The 16,623-nt window shown below is 38.5% G+C and overlaps 1 protein-coding gene across 1 annotated transcript in view; it reads left to right on the top strand.

Annotated features, from left to right (window-relative positions):
* Nucleotides 1-16,623, top strand: part of MEIS2 (Meis homeobox 2) — a 173,808-nt gene that overhangs the window by 38,064 nt on the left and 119,121 nt on the right. Inside the window, exon 8 of the mRNA XM_017741632.1 lies at nucleotides 14,069-14,214. Within this exon, the coding sequence (XP_017597121.1) occupies nucleotides 14,069-14,214 (146 nt within the window). The remainder of the gene's footprint in view (nucleotides 1-14,068; nucleotides 14,215-16,623) is intronic.

The following is a 16,623-nucleotide window of genomic DNA, read 5'->3' on the forward strand; positions in this document are numbered from 1 at the left end:
AGGAGGGCTGAGAAGGGTTATGGGAGATGAATTAGGTTTTTAGTGAGCTCATTAGGAAGCCAAACAGAGTTTAGACAGCAAGGCGGTGAGTGTGGCTGTAATCAGTTCTGCTCGCTTTGTTCCCTGCCTTCGGGACATTTTTTGAAAACTTCATGGCAGGGGCTGATGAGAATATACTGAGCAGAGGCTGCAATCTGATGGTTGACTTGTTGATTTGTAAACCTCTTAATTCATTTTTTGTTCAATTTAATCTTTTCTTTCTTAAGGAAAATTAGTTGAATGTTAGCCCTCTTTGCACTATTCACCTCTTAAATTATGCTCATTTTGAGGAGCTTGTTATGCCTGAATAAACATGAAATGACTTGGCATTTTCCCATAAGAGGCACACCCATTTTAATACCATGTATTTACCATTCCTGGAAATGTCTCATTAACTTCTGAAAATCTGTGAGCATGATATTTTTGGGCTACTGTAACACACCTCTTGGCAGTCACAGAAGGCAGTTTGGTTAATGCCTCATAATATCCATTTTTATTCTCAACATGAAGAAAGGCTCTCTATAGAAAATTGATGCAGTTTGCTCTGCTAATTTTCATGCTCATTCCAATTAATTTAACATGACCCAGATTTTCTTCCTCGGGCTCATCCTGACTAATTAGTAAGGCAACACCTAGAACAAGTTCTGTTTAATAACATTGAGGAACACTAGTTGTGAGTGATTTTGATGCTAATAAAGATATTCACTGATGGGACAGATATTTGATGTCAATTATAGTATGTAATTTAGAAGTCCCTATGTGCTGGATAGAGTATAGGAAGGCTGGCAAATCACTATGGGAGATAATTTTTTTTTCTATTTGTTAAAAAGACTTCCAAAGCACCTAGCTATCCTCAGGGACCAATTAGTTTATTTTTTTGGTGCCACTAGTAGTATTGTCAACTAATTCCACAGTAATAGATGGGGTGGTGCTGCTAAAGATGTACAATCTGTGAACCATCAACAACCTGGGCCCAGGCTTGCATAATTCACTGAACCTTTATCACATAGAAGAAAAGCCACCATCAGTACCAGAAAGCAGCACGGTCAGGGAGAAAAGGATAGCTGTCTCATCTCCTTGATATAACTTTTCTTTCCTTGCCATTATCCAGTTTGAATCTGTTCTGCAAGAAATAAACAGGGTTGAAAAGGGGGTTTTGTTAGTGCTTCATAAATGAATTGAGACTGCTGGTGTTCATTTCAAAAAAATGGTCCCAGACCTGCACTCCATGTTATAATTCTTTCCTGTTCTCTGAGTACTCTCCATTTAAATGTGAGGGCTGGTGCTCATGTAAGTGTCCTCACTGCAGAGAGACCAGCAGCAGGGGCAGGTCCTGGTCCCTCAGAGCACTTCTTCCTGGGAATGCTGGCTTGCTCTGTGTGTGTAATCCCCAAAAACAGAAACATAGCATGTGTGGCAGGTGAAGTGAGGTCCAGAAAGTGTTTTGTCATTGAGTACATCAGAGGTAGAAAGAGAAAATGATAAATCTTAGTTTTGCCCTGGTCTCTCAGAACAAATTCTCACATATGCTGCAGGAAATAAAGACTGGATAATAATACTCTTTATACTTCAGGATTTTGGCCAGCCACAAATACAAAAAACTGTTTGGTCTGTTTACCAAAATTACAGTGCTAAGACTTGCTTTTGCTCCTAGTAACGAAAATGGAAATCCTGCTATTTAGCTGAAGGAGAAAAGAAATAAGGTGTCCTTGTGTATCTATTTTGATGACAAGTACTTATGTCCAAGAACCTGCCTTCTAACAGCGTATTTCAGGATGTTCTCTTTATGATATGCATTTAGAAATGAAGAATTAGTAAAAACAATAGCCATGCTCAGACTTGAAAAAATGTAGTGCTCAAATGAGCACAGGAGTGTGTTGACATGTTTGTATTTAAAAGTAATGATAAATAACATTTACTTATGTAAGAGCCACCACCAATTACTATGAAAAGGAATATTAAGTATTACTTTCAAAGCCGTTTTCATTGAAAGCTGTGTGCCTTGCTTATTTGAGCAGTTTAAAAAAGAAATCTTCTCCTTAAAGTTTACTGAAGGTAACTTTCTGAGCCAATAACAGACAAAGGGAATAGAATATCCTGTGCAAGATAATGCTCCAATGCTATTAGCATCTCAATTCTTATGTGCTGTATAAATCTCTGTTAAGTTTTAAAAGCTGACATAGTAAAACACAGGTAAAAATATCTTAACTATAAAATTGCGAAGGGGGGGGATTAATGTCTCCGAGGCAAATCTTAATAGCTGAGATCCTATTTGCTAATTTTTTCCTTTTTTTTTTTTTTTGAGTACCAAGCCCTCTCATTGGCATCATTTCACCAAGTTTTTTACGAGGAGGGGGAGAAGGAGAGAGAGAGATGGAGAGACTGTGTGAAGTTTCTTCTAATGCATAATGCATTTAAACACTGTACTTTCTGGATTGATGCCACTAACCAGTTCAGAAATGATTCCTGTTTCCTCCTTACAGACTTGCAGTAAGGAGTCAGAGATGACCATGCCTACAGTCATTCCTTGCTGGTGTCAGAACATGACAATTCTGTTGTTCTGGGTCAGTGGTGAATAACTCACTCAAATGGTGCAAAGTCAGCCAGTTCTTAATTTTTTATCTCCTCAAGAGTGCATTCAGTGACTTTATCACTGAGAAGAATGACTCCCCTGCCTCGTGAGATCAAGATCTGGAAATTTGTTGCATCAGCACATTTAGCCTGGACTGCAACTTGATTGGCGGGGCTTATATTTGATCTTATGGCAGACAGGTCAGCTCTCTGACTGGCTAGGTGAACCTAGGTCCAGAGGGAAACTCCATTTTACCCATCTGAACCTGAAGGAAGGGAGGTCTCATAACTTGCCAGGCTTTTCCTTTGGGGTTCCTACATGTAGGCAACCCTATCTCCTTTGAAGGGGGGGAGTGGGGTGATGTAAGCTGTCTGGAACCCAGTTTGTGAGGGTCTTCCCTAGAAAGAGCTCAGGGACACAAATCCGTCTAGGAAGACTTTGTATGCACTGCATATTTGTGTTTTGTAATATTTTCTGCGACAATGAAAGACCTGAAATGAAATTACAGGATTTGAGCAAAAAGGCAAAGCATCAGGTGTCAGAGTGGGGTATCTTTGCTTTTGAGTTTTGTGCTGGGAACTTTTAAGAAAATAGTGTTACAACAAGCTAGTACCCTGTGGTTTTTCTCTTTTTATGCTTCATTATTTTCTAAATCCGATTCATAGAAGCTTTCGTCAAAAAGCTTTTTCCCCTGTTTCTACGCAACTTTGTGTATGTCCATTCTTTCAATCATTTAAAGCAGCCCAAAGTTCCTTATGGGACAGTTTGGCTGCAGAGAGAGGCAGCCATAGCTGTCCCTTCTTTTTTGCTTGTTTTTTAATCATATTATCCTGAAGCAAATCAGTAAAATTATACAATGGGAAAAAATAAATTGCTTGTCTGCCTTTCTGATATTATAAAGATAGCTGTCAGGGACTAGCTAGGAGCTTTAGCACTCTAATGCTTGCTCTTTTTGTCCATCTACTGAGCTGCAAAGAAAGAAAACATTTCCAGCCTTTCCAGTAACCACTTTTAATCATCCAATATATATAGCATGTAAGTTATAGATGGTTTACACTTAACATTTACAAGGTTTCTTGGAGGAAAAGACTTCTGAAAAACGGTACCCCCAAAAATAAATACGGGCATGTCCAAAGCACGCTTTTGTCATTTGGGACATGATTCACCAGTGGGAGCAAGACTTGATTGAGTCCTTCGTTTTGAGCGTCAAATAGCACATCAAAGAGTATCAGTTGTGTTTCCAAATACATAGCACACTATATTTAAAGTACGGCCTTTAAGTTAAACCTGCAAGAGCAGACTGTCAGTGTTGCCACGTAACCCTTCACATTCTGGCATTTTCCAGACTGCCAGCCAAATGAACACTTTAGGAGGAAGTGCATATATATGTCCGCAGCACCCAGCGGGTTATTCCACCCTACTGTGCATAGGTGTTGGAGCTCTTATGGTATGTAAGACTTGCCGAGTTTGGAGTTGTTTTGTACTTTTAAATTTTTTCTGAAGTATGCATTCACAGCAAGCATCTCTTCTTATGCGGTTCAGGTGTTTGTGAATGCATATGAAGACGGTACTTTTATTTGTGTTTTATGTAACACACATATCTGTATACATTTTATCACCAGAAAAAGGTTTTATGGTTCATTCTGAGACCTTTCTACTAAAACATCTTTTTTTTAAGCTTTTAGCCATCCTCCATTTTTTCTTTAATACATCTTAAAATAGACTAATGTGCATTTTGGACTCGTGGCCTAACAAGTGTCCTTTTTGGTAATTTAAGCTTTTGACTTAGTATCTCTCAGGAATAGCTGTCTGTTACGTTTCTAGTCCTAACTTCTTTTTTTTTTAATGATGAAAAAATCTTATCCATGGTTACCTATATGTAATATTTCAACTTGGGCTTTCTTAATAACTAAATAGTCCTGAAAAAAGAGATTTCTAATGTGGACAGTACATGGACTCTTGCTATACTAGTGGGCATCATTTTAGGGCCTGTCTCCTGAACAAGAAGTTGTGTCAAACAGCATAGGGTCTAAGGGGAACTGCAAGACATTAAAATATCTCACAGTTTGTAACTAAGTTTAACGGCTGTGAGGAAAATTGAGATGTTCTGATTGCTATTTTCCTTTAAAAAAACCCAGTCATTTTTACTCTTAAAGAAACTACATTAATGATTTAATGAACAAGAATGGTGCATGATATTAGTCATCATCTACTTTTAAGTTCTCACATTCTGCTATATATAAACAACTGCAAAATAGTAAAGGTTAAATATTGATGAGGTACAATTGAGCTTAATTACTTCAGCTGCAGGTAGAATTTTAATTGAACTTAGCTATATTGCCCACATTTGATATTATTCTGATGACAAAAGAAACAGGATAGCAAATAAAAAATGGTACTTTAAACAAAATATAGCTCTTTAATGTATACTTACTTTCATACAGTTGATTGAGAAAATGAAAAACATTGTCCCAGAAATAAAAAAGGAAAATAGTCTCTTAAAGGAGATGTGCTTTCAGCAGAAGAAAAATATTTTTTTTGTCTCCTGATTTCTTTAATGACTTGTTATTGTTGCCTCAGCTGTAGCCAGTCTGCAGCTGGTATTCTTAACAGAATTACTATGAGAATGCCAAAAATACTTCTCTAAAAATATATAAAAAAAGATTTTAAAAGAATGCCACTTAAACTGCAGCACAAGGACACTTTGTGTGACAGTGTTTAGTAGGATGAAAAATTTAAACAGAATAACAGCTATTTACATTCACACTGCAAAGTAATTACTGAAGCACATAAAAAACCTATTTTAATAATGCTTTCCTTCAGCCTAGATACCAAAAACTGGGAGTACACTTACCAACTTGTACTGAGGTGAGGAGGGTGGAAATTGAAGTTAAAACCATGTAGAAAAAAGTCCATTGAACACTTTCCTGGTGAGGTACAAAGTGAGTTTTACTTTTAAATAGAAGAGCATCATAAATCAGCATAAACCACATGTTTTAATGAGTGCATCTCCTCTGGAATTGTGCAGTGCTTGCAATTCTCTGTGAACAAGACAAGGATCTGGTCTTACACTTCTTACTGAGGCAAAACTGCCACTGACATTAATGATAATTTTGCTTGAATAGAACAAAGTGCTTGATGGCAGTTGTGCCAGCATGAGGAGTGCGAGATTAGGATAAACGTGCAAAAAAGTACAACTTCAAATGGCTGTACCTTTGACTTCTCCAGCTAGCGTTTCCTCCAACTACAAGGATCTTAATTATAACATTTTCTGGTTCAAAGATTAACATTTAGCATTCTGGGAAAGACTTTCTGGACTTTAGTAACCTGATCAGCACGGTCTCCTTTTGGTCTCTGCCTCTTTCTGGTTCTTTGTATTGCAGGGGAGATGATAGTATCTGGCACATTCCTCGGATGACTTGAAGATAGCAGCCTTCTGTGTTTGGGGCTGAAAGATTGTGAACTCTGTGTTAGCAGAAATGCCACACAGGGGAGGTGAATAGAACATTAAAAAAGCTTTAGCTTTAGGTACTGCAGCGCAAGCAGAGTTGAATTTGAGAGCTGGGACTTAAGTGGACATTTGTCCCTGCTTTCTTCCTTAATAAAATCTGAGTGTTAACTGTGGGTAAGGGCATTTGAGAGATCACTAAAAATGAATCATTGAGTGCCCAGAAGAGCTTTATTATGATATATTATGGACAACTTTAGAATATACCTAGTAGTTTTTAAGTGGTTATCAGATGCATCTAGGAGTTACTATTATGGTAGTGAATTATTTTGTCCTTTGCTGCAGAAGCAAAATAATTTGCCAAATTAAAATGTCAAAATAAAACTCATCAAAAACTGGATCCATGTGGTCCTTCCTGGCCCTGTGCTCCCATCCAATTTTCTTTTGCCCCATGAAAAGCTATTGAGCAAAAAATCACAAACTCCAACCAGCCACGTTTGTTGTGCTTGTGTGTGTTTTTGAAAAAGCCTGACACAATACTAAATCTGGGAAAAAATCTCAGTGCAGAAATCCTGACTGGCCAAATTGATTTAAGGAAAACATTACCAAATTTTAAAAACTCCAGACTGATACCAGGTTCCAGTACTGAGTCCCTGTAGGTAGAGGCAAGAGAGGTCACTTAGTTCGGTTTGTTTGCCCCAGAACCAATTAGGTAGAAGGTAATATTCTGCTCCTGAAGTTCCGCATAGACATTGCCACTGCCCAGTTAACCAGTGTGAAAATATCATGGAAAATAAATTATTAAACTATACTGTTATTACTAACTTGCCAGTTCCAGAGAAACAAATGCAGCCACATTTACATATGTGTCCATCTGTCTGTTTTTACACTTTATGTCTTCAACCAGTGGGTGAAATTGTTTTAATCCAAGCTGCAGTCTGATTTTTTTTTAATTTGTTTTTTCCCCCTGCTGATATTTTTCTCTGTGTGTATGTTATTTGTAGATGGACATGCATATTCTCGACAGTAGCTAGTTCTTAATTGCCCCTTAAAGTAACCTAATCTATCTGGCCATGGTAGTTTTAACTGGAGTATGCAGCAGAGTTCTCCATGGATAATTTTCGTTAGTTAGCAGATTGTTACCATCTCAATGTTGCTGAAATCCCTAATCTCAGGTCAGCGTGAAGCTGCAGTGGTTACAATCCTGTTGCCTGATGCAGTGTGAATGGAAGTGCTTTCTGTCAGAAACATGTGGTCTCTTCAGTGGAGAGCCTGCGTAAATCCTGTGTAAATAGAGGGAGGCTAACAAAGGATGAGCCCCTGCAGCTCAGAGCATTTGGAGCCATTTGGAGGCTGAATTTGCTAAATGCTGCTTATACCGCCTGAAAAGTTGAAGAGAAAGGAGCATAAAATCCCTTCTTTTTTCTCTTTCTGCTCCTACCCTGGGGGGAGGGTGTTAAGGGCCAGGGAAGCCTGAGGTAAGCCTATGAAGACTGTTTTTTCAGTGCTCTTTTGAGTGTGAAAAAGGTGGCATGGGTCACTGTCCCCTCTTTAATGTCGGAAAACCCACACAGTTAGTAAATGTTGCATGTAAACTAAAGCATTTCATCCCTTCTCCTGCACTCCACGGCAGTGGGCCATGAACTAGTCACTTGAAAATCGCAGAAAAATTTCACTTCAACATGTCCGGACAGTTTAGCACAGCAGGAACGTAAGAGAGATCAGTAATTAGCAGGTTGCTTTACTGTTGTTTCCTTGTCTGCATTGGAACACTTTTTTCACCTGATGTGAAAAAATGTTGGATCACAATGAACGAACCATGAACCTCCTGGCTGCATAAAAGACCTTAACATTTAAACTGCGGTTTATAAGTTTTCTCATATAAAAGCTAGAAAAATATACTTTTGGCATTTGACAGAATTTCTAAGATTTCTCAATTCACTTCACAAATAAATATGAGCTCTAAACACAGACAATTAAGGCCACAAAAAAGCCAGGCTCTTTTCTTATTTTTGGACTGAAAAATTATGAAAGGGGAAACGTGAAACTCAACAGTTCTGAAAATAATTTTGAAAGACTTAGATCACTGATTTTATAGCATGCATGGCTATAATAACAGAGCTGAAATGTCTTTCCTACTTTGAATAAATAAAAAAAATTTGTAACTTCATTTTTGCAGATAAAATATATTAGTGACTCTAGAGAGGTGCCTGTCCAGAAACAGAAAAGAAACAGTTTTCATTCTGTCTCTTGTAAAAACACTTTATATACAGGATACTATGCAAGTCTTTAAGCCTTTAGCACATACTGCCAGATGGCAATAGGGACTAACTCCTGAGTGACAAACTATGCTAAGTTGTAATTAGATTACGTAGAATAGTTTTGTAGGTGGGGTCTGATAGCATCTTAAGTTTTCTTCCTATTTGAATTTGCAATAATTATTAATGCCTTGTGTGAAATTCATACATATCATCTTTACATTATCAGCCCAATGGAATTGCTGCATTTTATTCTGGAAAGCAAAAGATCCTCCAAAATGACAGCAAGAGAGAAGCCCAGGTCTTTGCCTCTTTCCTGCCTCTAGAAGGGCAAAAGAATAACACCTTCTGTAGTAAGAGAGATAGTAGTGGTGTATGTCTGAAGTCTTCCTGTTCCAGTGTCCAACCTTTCTTTCTGTCCAAGATGCTCACTGAAACATAGAACAGAGAACCATGAGACATGTCGGGTGTCTCAGAGACAGCAGGGGAGAGAACACAGTGGTCTGATTGCAGCAGCTCACTTGAGGACACTCCACTCCAGGAAGAAGTGATCATGCAGGTCAGCACAAGCTGAGAGTGCCTGTAAGGCCCCTGAACAGCTTCTGATGGCTCCTTTCCTCCTGCAGTAAAGTAATTTAACAAAACCAGCACAGGTGCTGGCAGAGCACTGCCACTGATGGCACAGCTCTAAGCTGGGTTGCCCACCTGAACTGTTTGTGATTTTCAAAGTCCCATATTTGCCAGTCATAACCTATCTTAACTCAGTTTCCCTGAGCAGTAAGTGCAGGAGATAAACATGGCTCCTGTGGTATGAGGAGACTTAAGTCAACTTCCTTGAACAGAATAATTAAGAAGAAAAGAAAAAAAAAACCAATCCATAGCCAGAACTTCCTTCAAAGATCTGTGATCTACTGGAGCTGTAAGGCTAAAAGCCTGATAATTTTAAGAGGATAGAATGGAGATAAGGATTCTCCTGAAGTGTCTTTGATTCTGGAGCTGACCTTCCCTCTCTGCCAGTCTTCCATTCAACACAGACTATCTTATCTTCAAAACCATCTTCAGACATTTCTCTCTCCAGCTTTTTGGCAGTGATAATTAACCAGATTTTTAAGATTTTTCTCTGGTGGTTATATAGATCATATTACTAAGCTGAATGTCCTTATTAATAATGGTTTACAATACTTATGTGTCCAGATGGACACATTGTAAGTACAAACAAATAATTGCAAATTATTAATATAGGCTGCATGCAGATTTTCCTCTTTGTTTTGCATTTATATCTACATATTCCACTCCATCAAAATATTAGACTGGAAGATTAGAGTAGCTTACTTAAGATCAGCATAGTGCACTGCAGCTTTCCTTTTCAGAATCCTTTGGCTTGCTTTTCGTATTGCATCCACTATTTTTAGAGAAATGGTGAAGTGTCTTGTCTTCCCCCCAGTTTAGATACTCCTGCTGTTCTCTCTTTTCCTTCAGTGTGACAAACCTTAAAGCTGTAAGGGACCTCTGATGGTGAAGAAACTCAGACACTGGGTTCTGAAATGTTCTTTTCCAGAAATCACTTTTATAACTGCTCTACTTGCTATGATGGTAACAGAAACTATTTCTAGAATTTGAATCTGGACTGTTAACAGGCTTCTGTGCTTTGGCCTGACTGGGTCATCCTTTCAGTTATCATTTTGATAGATTGGGAATTTCTTATTCATCCTGTTCACAAGTGGTAAAAAGACAAGATGAGCCGCTTCTAAACTTGCTTCATCTGTTGCTGTGTTTTTACTCCGTGAAGAACACAAAGATTAGGGTTGAGATAATACTGGTAGTGTGGAGGACTAACAAAGAAAAATTCATTGATACAATAAGGTTGGACAGGCCGTATGTAGGACTGGTCTATGTTTCGCTAAGAGTCCTTGGCTGTGTCAACACTGGGCTTTGCAATTTTGTCTGTCCAAGGAAATCAGTTTGCAGAAAGTTAAGTTGGAATTATGGTGCAGTGGAAACCCTGCTGTAACTATTTATATGATATTTTAAAAGAAGATGTAGTCTCCTTTGCTTTCAATGCAAAGGGATTTATCTTGTGGAAGGAAACCCTCAGCACATGCTAAGGGTGCCTGAACACAGGGCCAGTGTGGAAGCCCAGCTTCCCACTGTGTAAAGAAGACTTGCACATTCAGTGTCCTCTACAAACTCTTCCCCTAGAAGAGAAAGTCTTTAAGGGACTCCAGGTGGGTCACTTTGCAAGGTTTCTTGTAAACTCTCTCCATCTTTTATAGGGGTTATTGAGACTATTACATAGCATTGCTATAATCTTAAACAAGCTGGGTAAAATGCCCAATTCTCTACTGGCTCAAATCCTGCATAGTCATTGACACCTCCACAAAGAGAGTGCCACTTAAGAATTCTCCACTTTCCTAGATCACTGATAGGGTTTTGCAGTAATGCATACTGTCTGCGCAAGAACAAATCAGTGAACAGTACAGAAAGCAGAAGAAAATCACACTTAATTTTTTTGGTACTGTGTAAAAGAGAGAGACAGTGGACCAAAATCTAGCCTTAATTTCTCCTCTAGAAAATTGGTATAACTATGCTTGTATCCCAATTTCCATAGAATTTAGGATTTGACTCTACTCTTCTTAAAAATTATCATCTAAACCAGGATATGAATAGTTCATATAAGCAGAATCTCTTGTAATGATGATTTAATGACTTAAATTTGATTCCTTCATATGGTAGTGAAAAATATAGTTAATCCAGTCTGCCATAAAGTGATTTTCATATCTCTTCATTTTATTTAGCTTTTGATAATTTATTTTTCTTCATTTAAAGTAACTGATATTTATTTGGATACAAAAAACTAGGACCAGAAGTAAATAATTCCATCTTGGAAAGGACAGTTATGGGCTTTTTCTATGATTTCTTCTCACTAGAAACTGCATCCACTACTATGAGCAGTTGTAGTTGTCTTACTAAAGATATGACAATACAGATTAACAGGGCTGGGTCTGTCATACACCAGGAGGAAAAAATCTTGCTGTATTTTTCTTCTGATATCATTTGGAGTTACAATATTTGAATTTTCTTTCATGAGGTTATGGAGCAGATTAGGAAAGCACCAACTCTTATGATTTCAACTGCTGATTAGAATGGGAAGGCAACGGGAGCTTCAGCTGAACTTTTCTTTCTTGGGCTGCTATTATCTTCTTAAAACCAGGATATTAATAATGTCTTCAAAAGGTCCAAACACTGATTTAGCACGTAGGCGACTCCTGCTGAGGATGCTCACAAATAGGAGAGTATATGCAGACAGACAGGAATTTGTCCATACAGAGAGTGAACTGGTGCTTCTGTGGTTTGAAAGGATGGTGCAGAGCAGAAGTTTTACAGCTCCACACATCCTGTGCATACACACCAAAGAGACAAAGATATCTTTATCCGCACAACAGATAGACAAACAGACTGACTGACTTCAAACTTGCACTTTCAGTAGGGATTTTTTCCCCCATCTCCGGGTACTGCTTTTCAAAATTGCCTGAGGCTACAGTACAGCACCTCAGATCCCCAAGGCCCATTGCCTGGCTCCTAATAGCCACTCTCCATCTGTGTCACATGAACAGCTGATGAGATAGCTCCAGTGTCTGTATTTTGGAGAGCATATCCACCCAGGTTAAAATGCTGGGGTTGCCAAGGAGCAGTCAGAAGCCATTAGTGTTTGTGAGAATTTGCCTTGCAGCAGTTCCTTGGCGTAGTGGAAAGTGTGTGTGTGTGTGTGTGTGTGCGCGCACACGTGTCTGTGAGAGAGGGGTAGGGTGGAATATATGGGGAGTAAGAAAGCAGCAGAAAGGAGTGCTTTCTAAATAACCAACATATTGCGAAAGCAAACGGTTACAGTGTTTAGAGCTTCCATAATCTCTTCGAAAAGCAAACAGTTGGTTACAGTGTTTAGAGCTTCCATAATCTCTTCGATTAGTTTACTGTGATTTGACTCTCCTTTCTCTATCATTAATAGAGAAAAAAAAAAAACCACGAGAAAGAGAGCAGCGACTTCAGGGTCTTGCTCTGGTGTTTGGGCAGATGGAAAGGAGCTGCTCTGCCTTGGGGCAGGGTGGTTGTAATGAAGTGGCCTGTCAGTCTGTAAATAGTGAGGGTCATCTCTTCCATGTGATGGAGGGTATCACATTGCAGTGAAAATGGAAATGTCAATAAAATTAATCTGCCAGCTCTTTGCTGTGGCTTTTTCTGTCTCTCCAGTCCAAAAGGGTTGGTTTTTCAGAGGGGACACGGTATGAGAAAGGTGATCTGGCATGGGAAGGAAGATGGAGCTGAAATGCAAGTTTTGAAGCAAATGGACTGTATGTAGCAGCAATGTATTTCGTTTAGTAGCACTACAGATCTAGACGAGGCTATAGGAATTAGCTCGTGAATCTATAGCATTCCTCAGGAAGCTATGGAGCGTCTAGCTCAGGCTACATTGAGCACAGAGTTTATTGTTTTAGGCTTTCTTGGACAAGGTTTTTACTTAGCATGGGATTTATGGCATTTACTGCTAATGAATGTCTATTCTTAAATTACAAAAACCACCGTCTCAGCACAATTCCCAGATGTCCTTCCAGGACCTCGGCTTCTTAAACACCAGCAGGGAGCATAAACTCTCCACTTCTCTGTTTTCCTCTTTCGTGTGGCTCCGGGCTAATGATGTGTAAGGAAAACACAGCAATCTATAAAGTCTCAGTGCTGTCCCAGTATTCTTCATTTATTTTGCATTTGATTATGCCACAAGTCGGATCTTGTTTCTTTCCTTTTTTTAAAGTTATTAGTTCAAATATTAATGTAGGAATATGGCATATATTGCTGCTCTTGATTGATGCCTTCCCAAAAACAGGAAGACGTGCTCGTATGAATTTTAAGAAAGTAGGGGTCCTGCAATGCCTTGCCAGAAGAGTTTTTCAGATACATAATTTAGATGCCCTCCAGGCAGGCTTTCAAGGCATTTTTGCTGGAGGGCAAGAAAAAATAACTATGACTGTTAAAAGTAAATGATTTTTGCTAATGCACAATTAATGCCAGGGAAAAGCACAGAAGAGAAGGATGTTGATGGAAAGTTCTGATTAAGTGAGAGCTCTACCTTGATGTGCATCTTTTTTTTTTTTTTAATGATAATAATCACTGATGTAGAGATGTAGAAGTTTTCATGTCATGCAAATGCTGCATGCAGGGTCATACTAGGTGTACGTGTTTGTGAGTGCGTGTGTATGTGTGCTGGGAGGTGATGGTTACGGGGAGGGGCTCATCTGACAGTGTGTTATGTGCACTGAACGGTGACATGGTTACTGCCACCTCTGCAGAGGGCCTCGAATATATAGACTACAGAACATTTAACTTGATTACTTATACGTACGTATTCAGAATGGTTGTAGGGATGCATTTACAGTAAATGGGTTTTCTTGTGGCAGGTTTTCCCACACTGAATCCCATAATTGAAAAAGAGCTACTGCACTATGTCAAGCACACAATTATAATTGAATTAATGATATATGCATGTGTGAAACACAAAATTAGTATTTGGAGAGACACGGTTTTCTAATTTTTACATATTTGTATCAGCATTCTTATATAATGAGAAGCAGTATGTGCCTGATCTGACAAATGAAAACCCCCCTAACTGTGGTAGTGTCTTGGTAATTAATTATACTTTTGGCTTCTATATTTTGTTCATTAAACATCTTCTCCTTCCTGTTTTTCTTTTTGTTGTAGGTGATGGTTTAGACAACAGTGTAGCCTCACCTGGTACAGGAGATGATGATGACCCAGACAAGGACAAAAAGCGTCAGAAGAAAAGAGGCATTTTCCCCAAAGTAGCAACAAATATCATGAGAGCGTGGCTTTTCCAGCATCTCACAGTAAGTGGTGCCCAAAACCAAAATAAATTTCTATTCATGTGCCTGATGAGATTCATTTATCATTATTAGAAATCAATTGTCCCCATAGTTTTTTTGACCATTATTAGGTCTCAGTCTTTGTTGCTTTTTTTTTCCACTAGATTTTTTTTTTCTTGGGTCTTGGAATCATGACAAATCCCAAAGAAATCAATCTATCTATCTATCTATCTATCTATCATCTATCTATCTATCTATCTATCTCTATATATGTATATATATATATATATATACACATCCTATAAAGCGAAAAAGAGAGAGAGTAAATGCCTTAGCATATATGTATATATATATATATATACACATCCTATAAAGCGAAAAAGAGAGAGAGTAAATGCCTTAGCATGGAACACCACCTATATATGAAGTAACCATTTTTGGCTTTGAACTATTCAAAATCTTCCTACGGACAGCAAAAGGGGAATTCTTGCTTTAGCACATATAAAGCTCTGCCTTCTGGATTCTTTATTGCTGGTCTCTGTTTACACAAACTTCATATGTATGTGGTGAAAGAGAAAGCCCTGGTCTGTGTGTGCTGACATACACTGTGGATGTTAGAGAAGTCAAAGCAGCAGCTTGCAACCTTGTCATTGTTACATTTTTGTGAGGAAATAAAGAAGGCTTACATATTCCTTAGTTTTTCAGTTGTGTAACAGAGAGAATAAGCACCTTTTTTTGCTTCTCTTCAAGTCCATTAATGTTAAAACCCAGCCATATTCACATATGGGGAGAGAGAGATTAAATATCTGAAATAGCAGTGCTTTCCTTGGGCTTTTATTTGTCTGCTTGCTATTGGTTTTATGTGCTGGTGTTCTGTTGACTATTATAGCTTCACTTAGGCATCAAAATGTAGTTCTGCAGAAAACCTAGTAAAGCTAGTTTACTTCACGTGGAAAATGATGGAAACTGGTAAAACTATCAATTGATTTTCTTCCTCTCACTTTGAAATTGTTTCTCATTTGATAAGGTTTAAAATGCTAGCTGTTATTAACTACCTCTTCTTCTACCAAAGTTTTATAAATTTCCATGGTTTTATAAATTTCCTGCTGTTGGTTACAGTGTAATGATTCTGGGACCCGATTTATTTATGATAGAGACTATCGAACTGCTCTGCCAGCAGCACAGCTAAAGGGGGGAGCAATAGATTCACATTTCTAAACCATCATTTTGATGTAAGGACATTAGTAGCAAACTAAGGTGCATTGATCTGGCCTGTGGGGTCAGGATTAGCTGGAATAGCCAGTGTCTCTGCTGGAGTAGTGGTTACTCCTGCCTCTCAGCTATGGCCATTTCAAAGGTCAGGTGCCCTGTACCCACTTGGCTCAGAGGAATTAGACAGAACATGAGTCTCTGGGCTGATTACTTAACCAAAGACAAAATAATGAGTCCTAAGCAAATACTGACTAATTGAAAGGGCTGTAAATCCATTACATATTGGTCAGGGATAATCAGGAGTATTTAATCACTTTTATCTATTCAGGAGCACTGAAGCTGCAACAGCAAAGCCCTGAACCTTGCCATGTGCTTATTATTCTCATCATTATCAAAATTACTTCACAGCTGTTCTTTGCTACATCACCTCAGCTGGAGATTTACTAACCTGTAAAATGTTTTTAATTTGGAAGTCGAGTGAGTGCGAGTGGAGGGTTTTTCATTTAGCTGTAGGGTATCTTTAGACGAGTAGTACAGGCAGACAGCAAAAAGCAGGGCCACAAATGAACAAATTTGGTTTGTAGATATCTCCCTGTTAACTCCTGTTTCCTCTTATGAAATTTGTGATATCTTGGTTTTTTCCTCCTTGCCTTTCTTTCTTATGTGCTCTTTGAAAGCATTCGACACTTACTTTTTAAACAGTCAACTGCCTCTTGCTTCTCTTGAGAAAAGTCCTTCTGGCTTTTTGAAATCCCTTTTCCTTGTTTCTATCCTCTCTCTCCTGACCCTCTCCATCCTGCATGAATTAAGGAAATTTGCCATCACTGGTGAGGATGGCCTCACAAAAATCAGATTAAATGAACACAAAAAAGCCCCAAACCTTTTACCATCCAGGCTTTAATGAGTTTGCAGGTGTTGAAAGATTTACTGCGCTGTAATTCTCAGACCTGCAAACTGATAATGGAGACCCCTGACCAGTGCAATGTAAATTCAGAAAGATTCTTGCCATAAACACATGCAGGGAAGGAAGAGAACTCCTTTCTTTTAAAGATCTGACACTTTTTCTCAAATTAGCTTGTCCATTCAAAATGTAACGCTGGCTGAGCCAGAACGGGGGAATCTGTGATATACAATTTTATTGTTTCAAATAAATATCTTTACAATGGCAGTCCATGATTCAATGTACATTCCTTCATTACTACTCTAACCTTATTTCAAATT

This window comes from Corvus brachyrhynchos, unplaced genomic scaffold (genome assembly GCF_000691975.1).
Source record: "Corvus brachyrhynchos isolate BGI_N302 unplaced genomic scaffold, ASM69197v1 scaffold115, whole genome shotgun sequence".
Classification (NCBI taxonomy): domain Eukaryota; kingdom Metazoa; phylum Chordata; class Aves; order Passeriformes; family Corvidae; genus Corvus; species Corvus brachyrhynchos.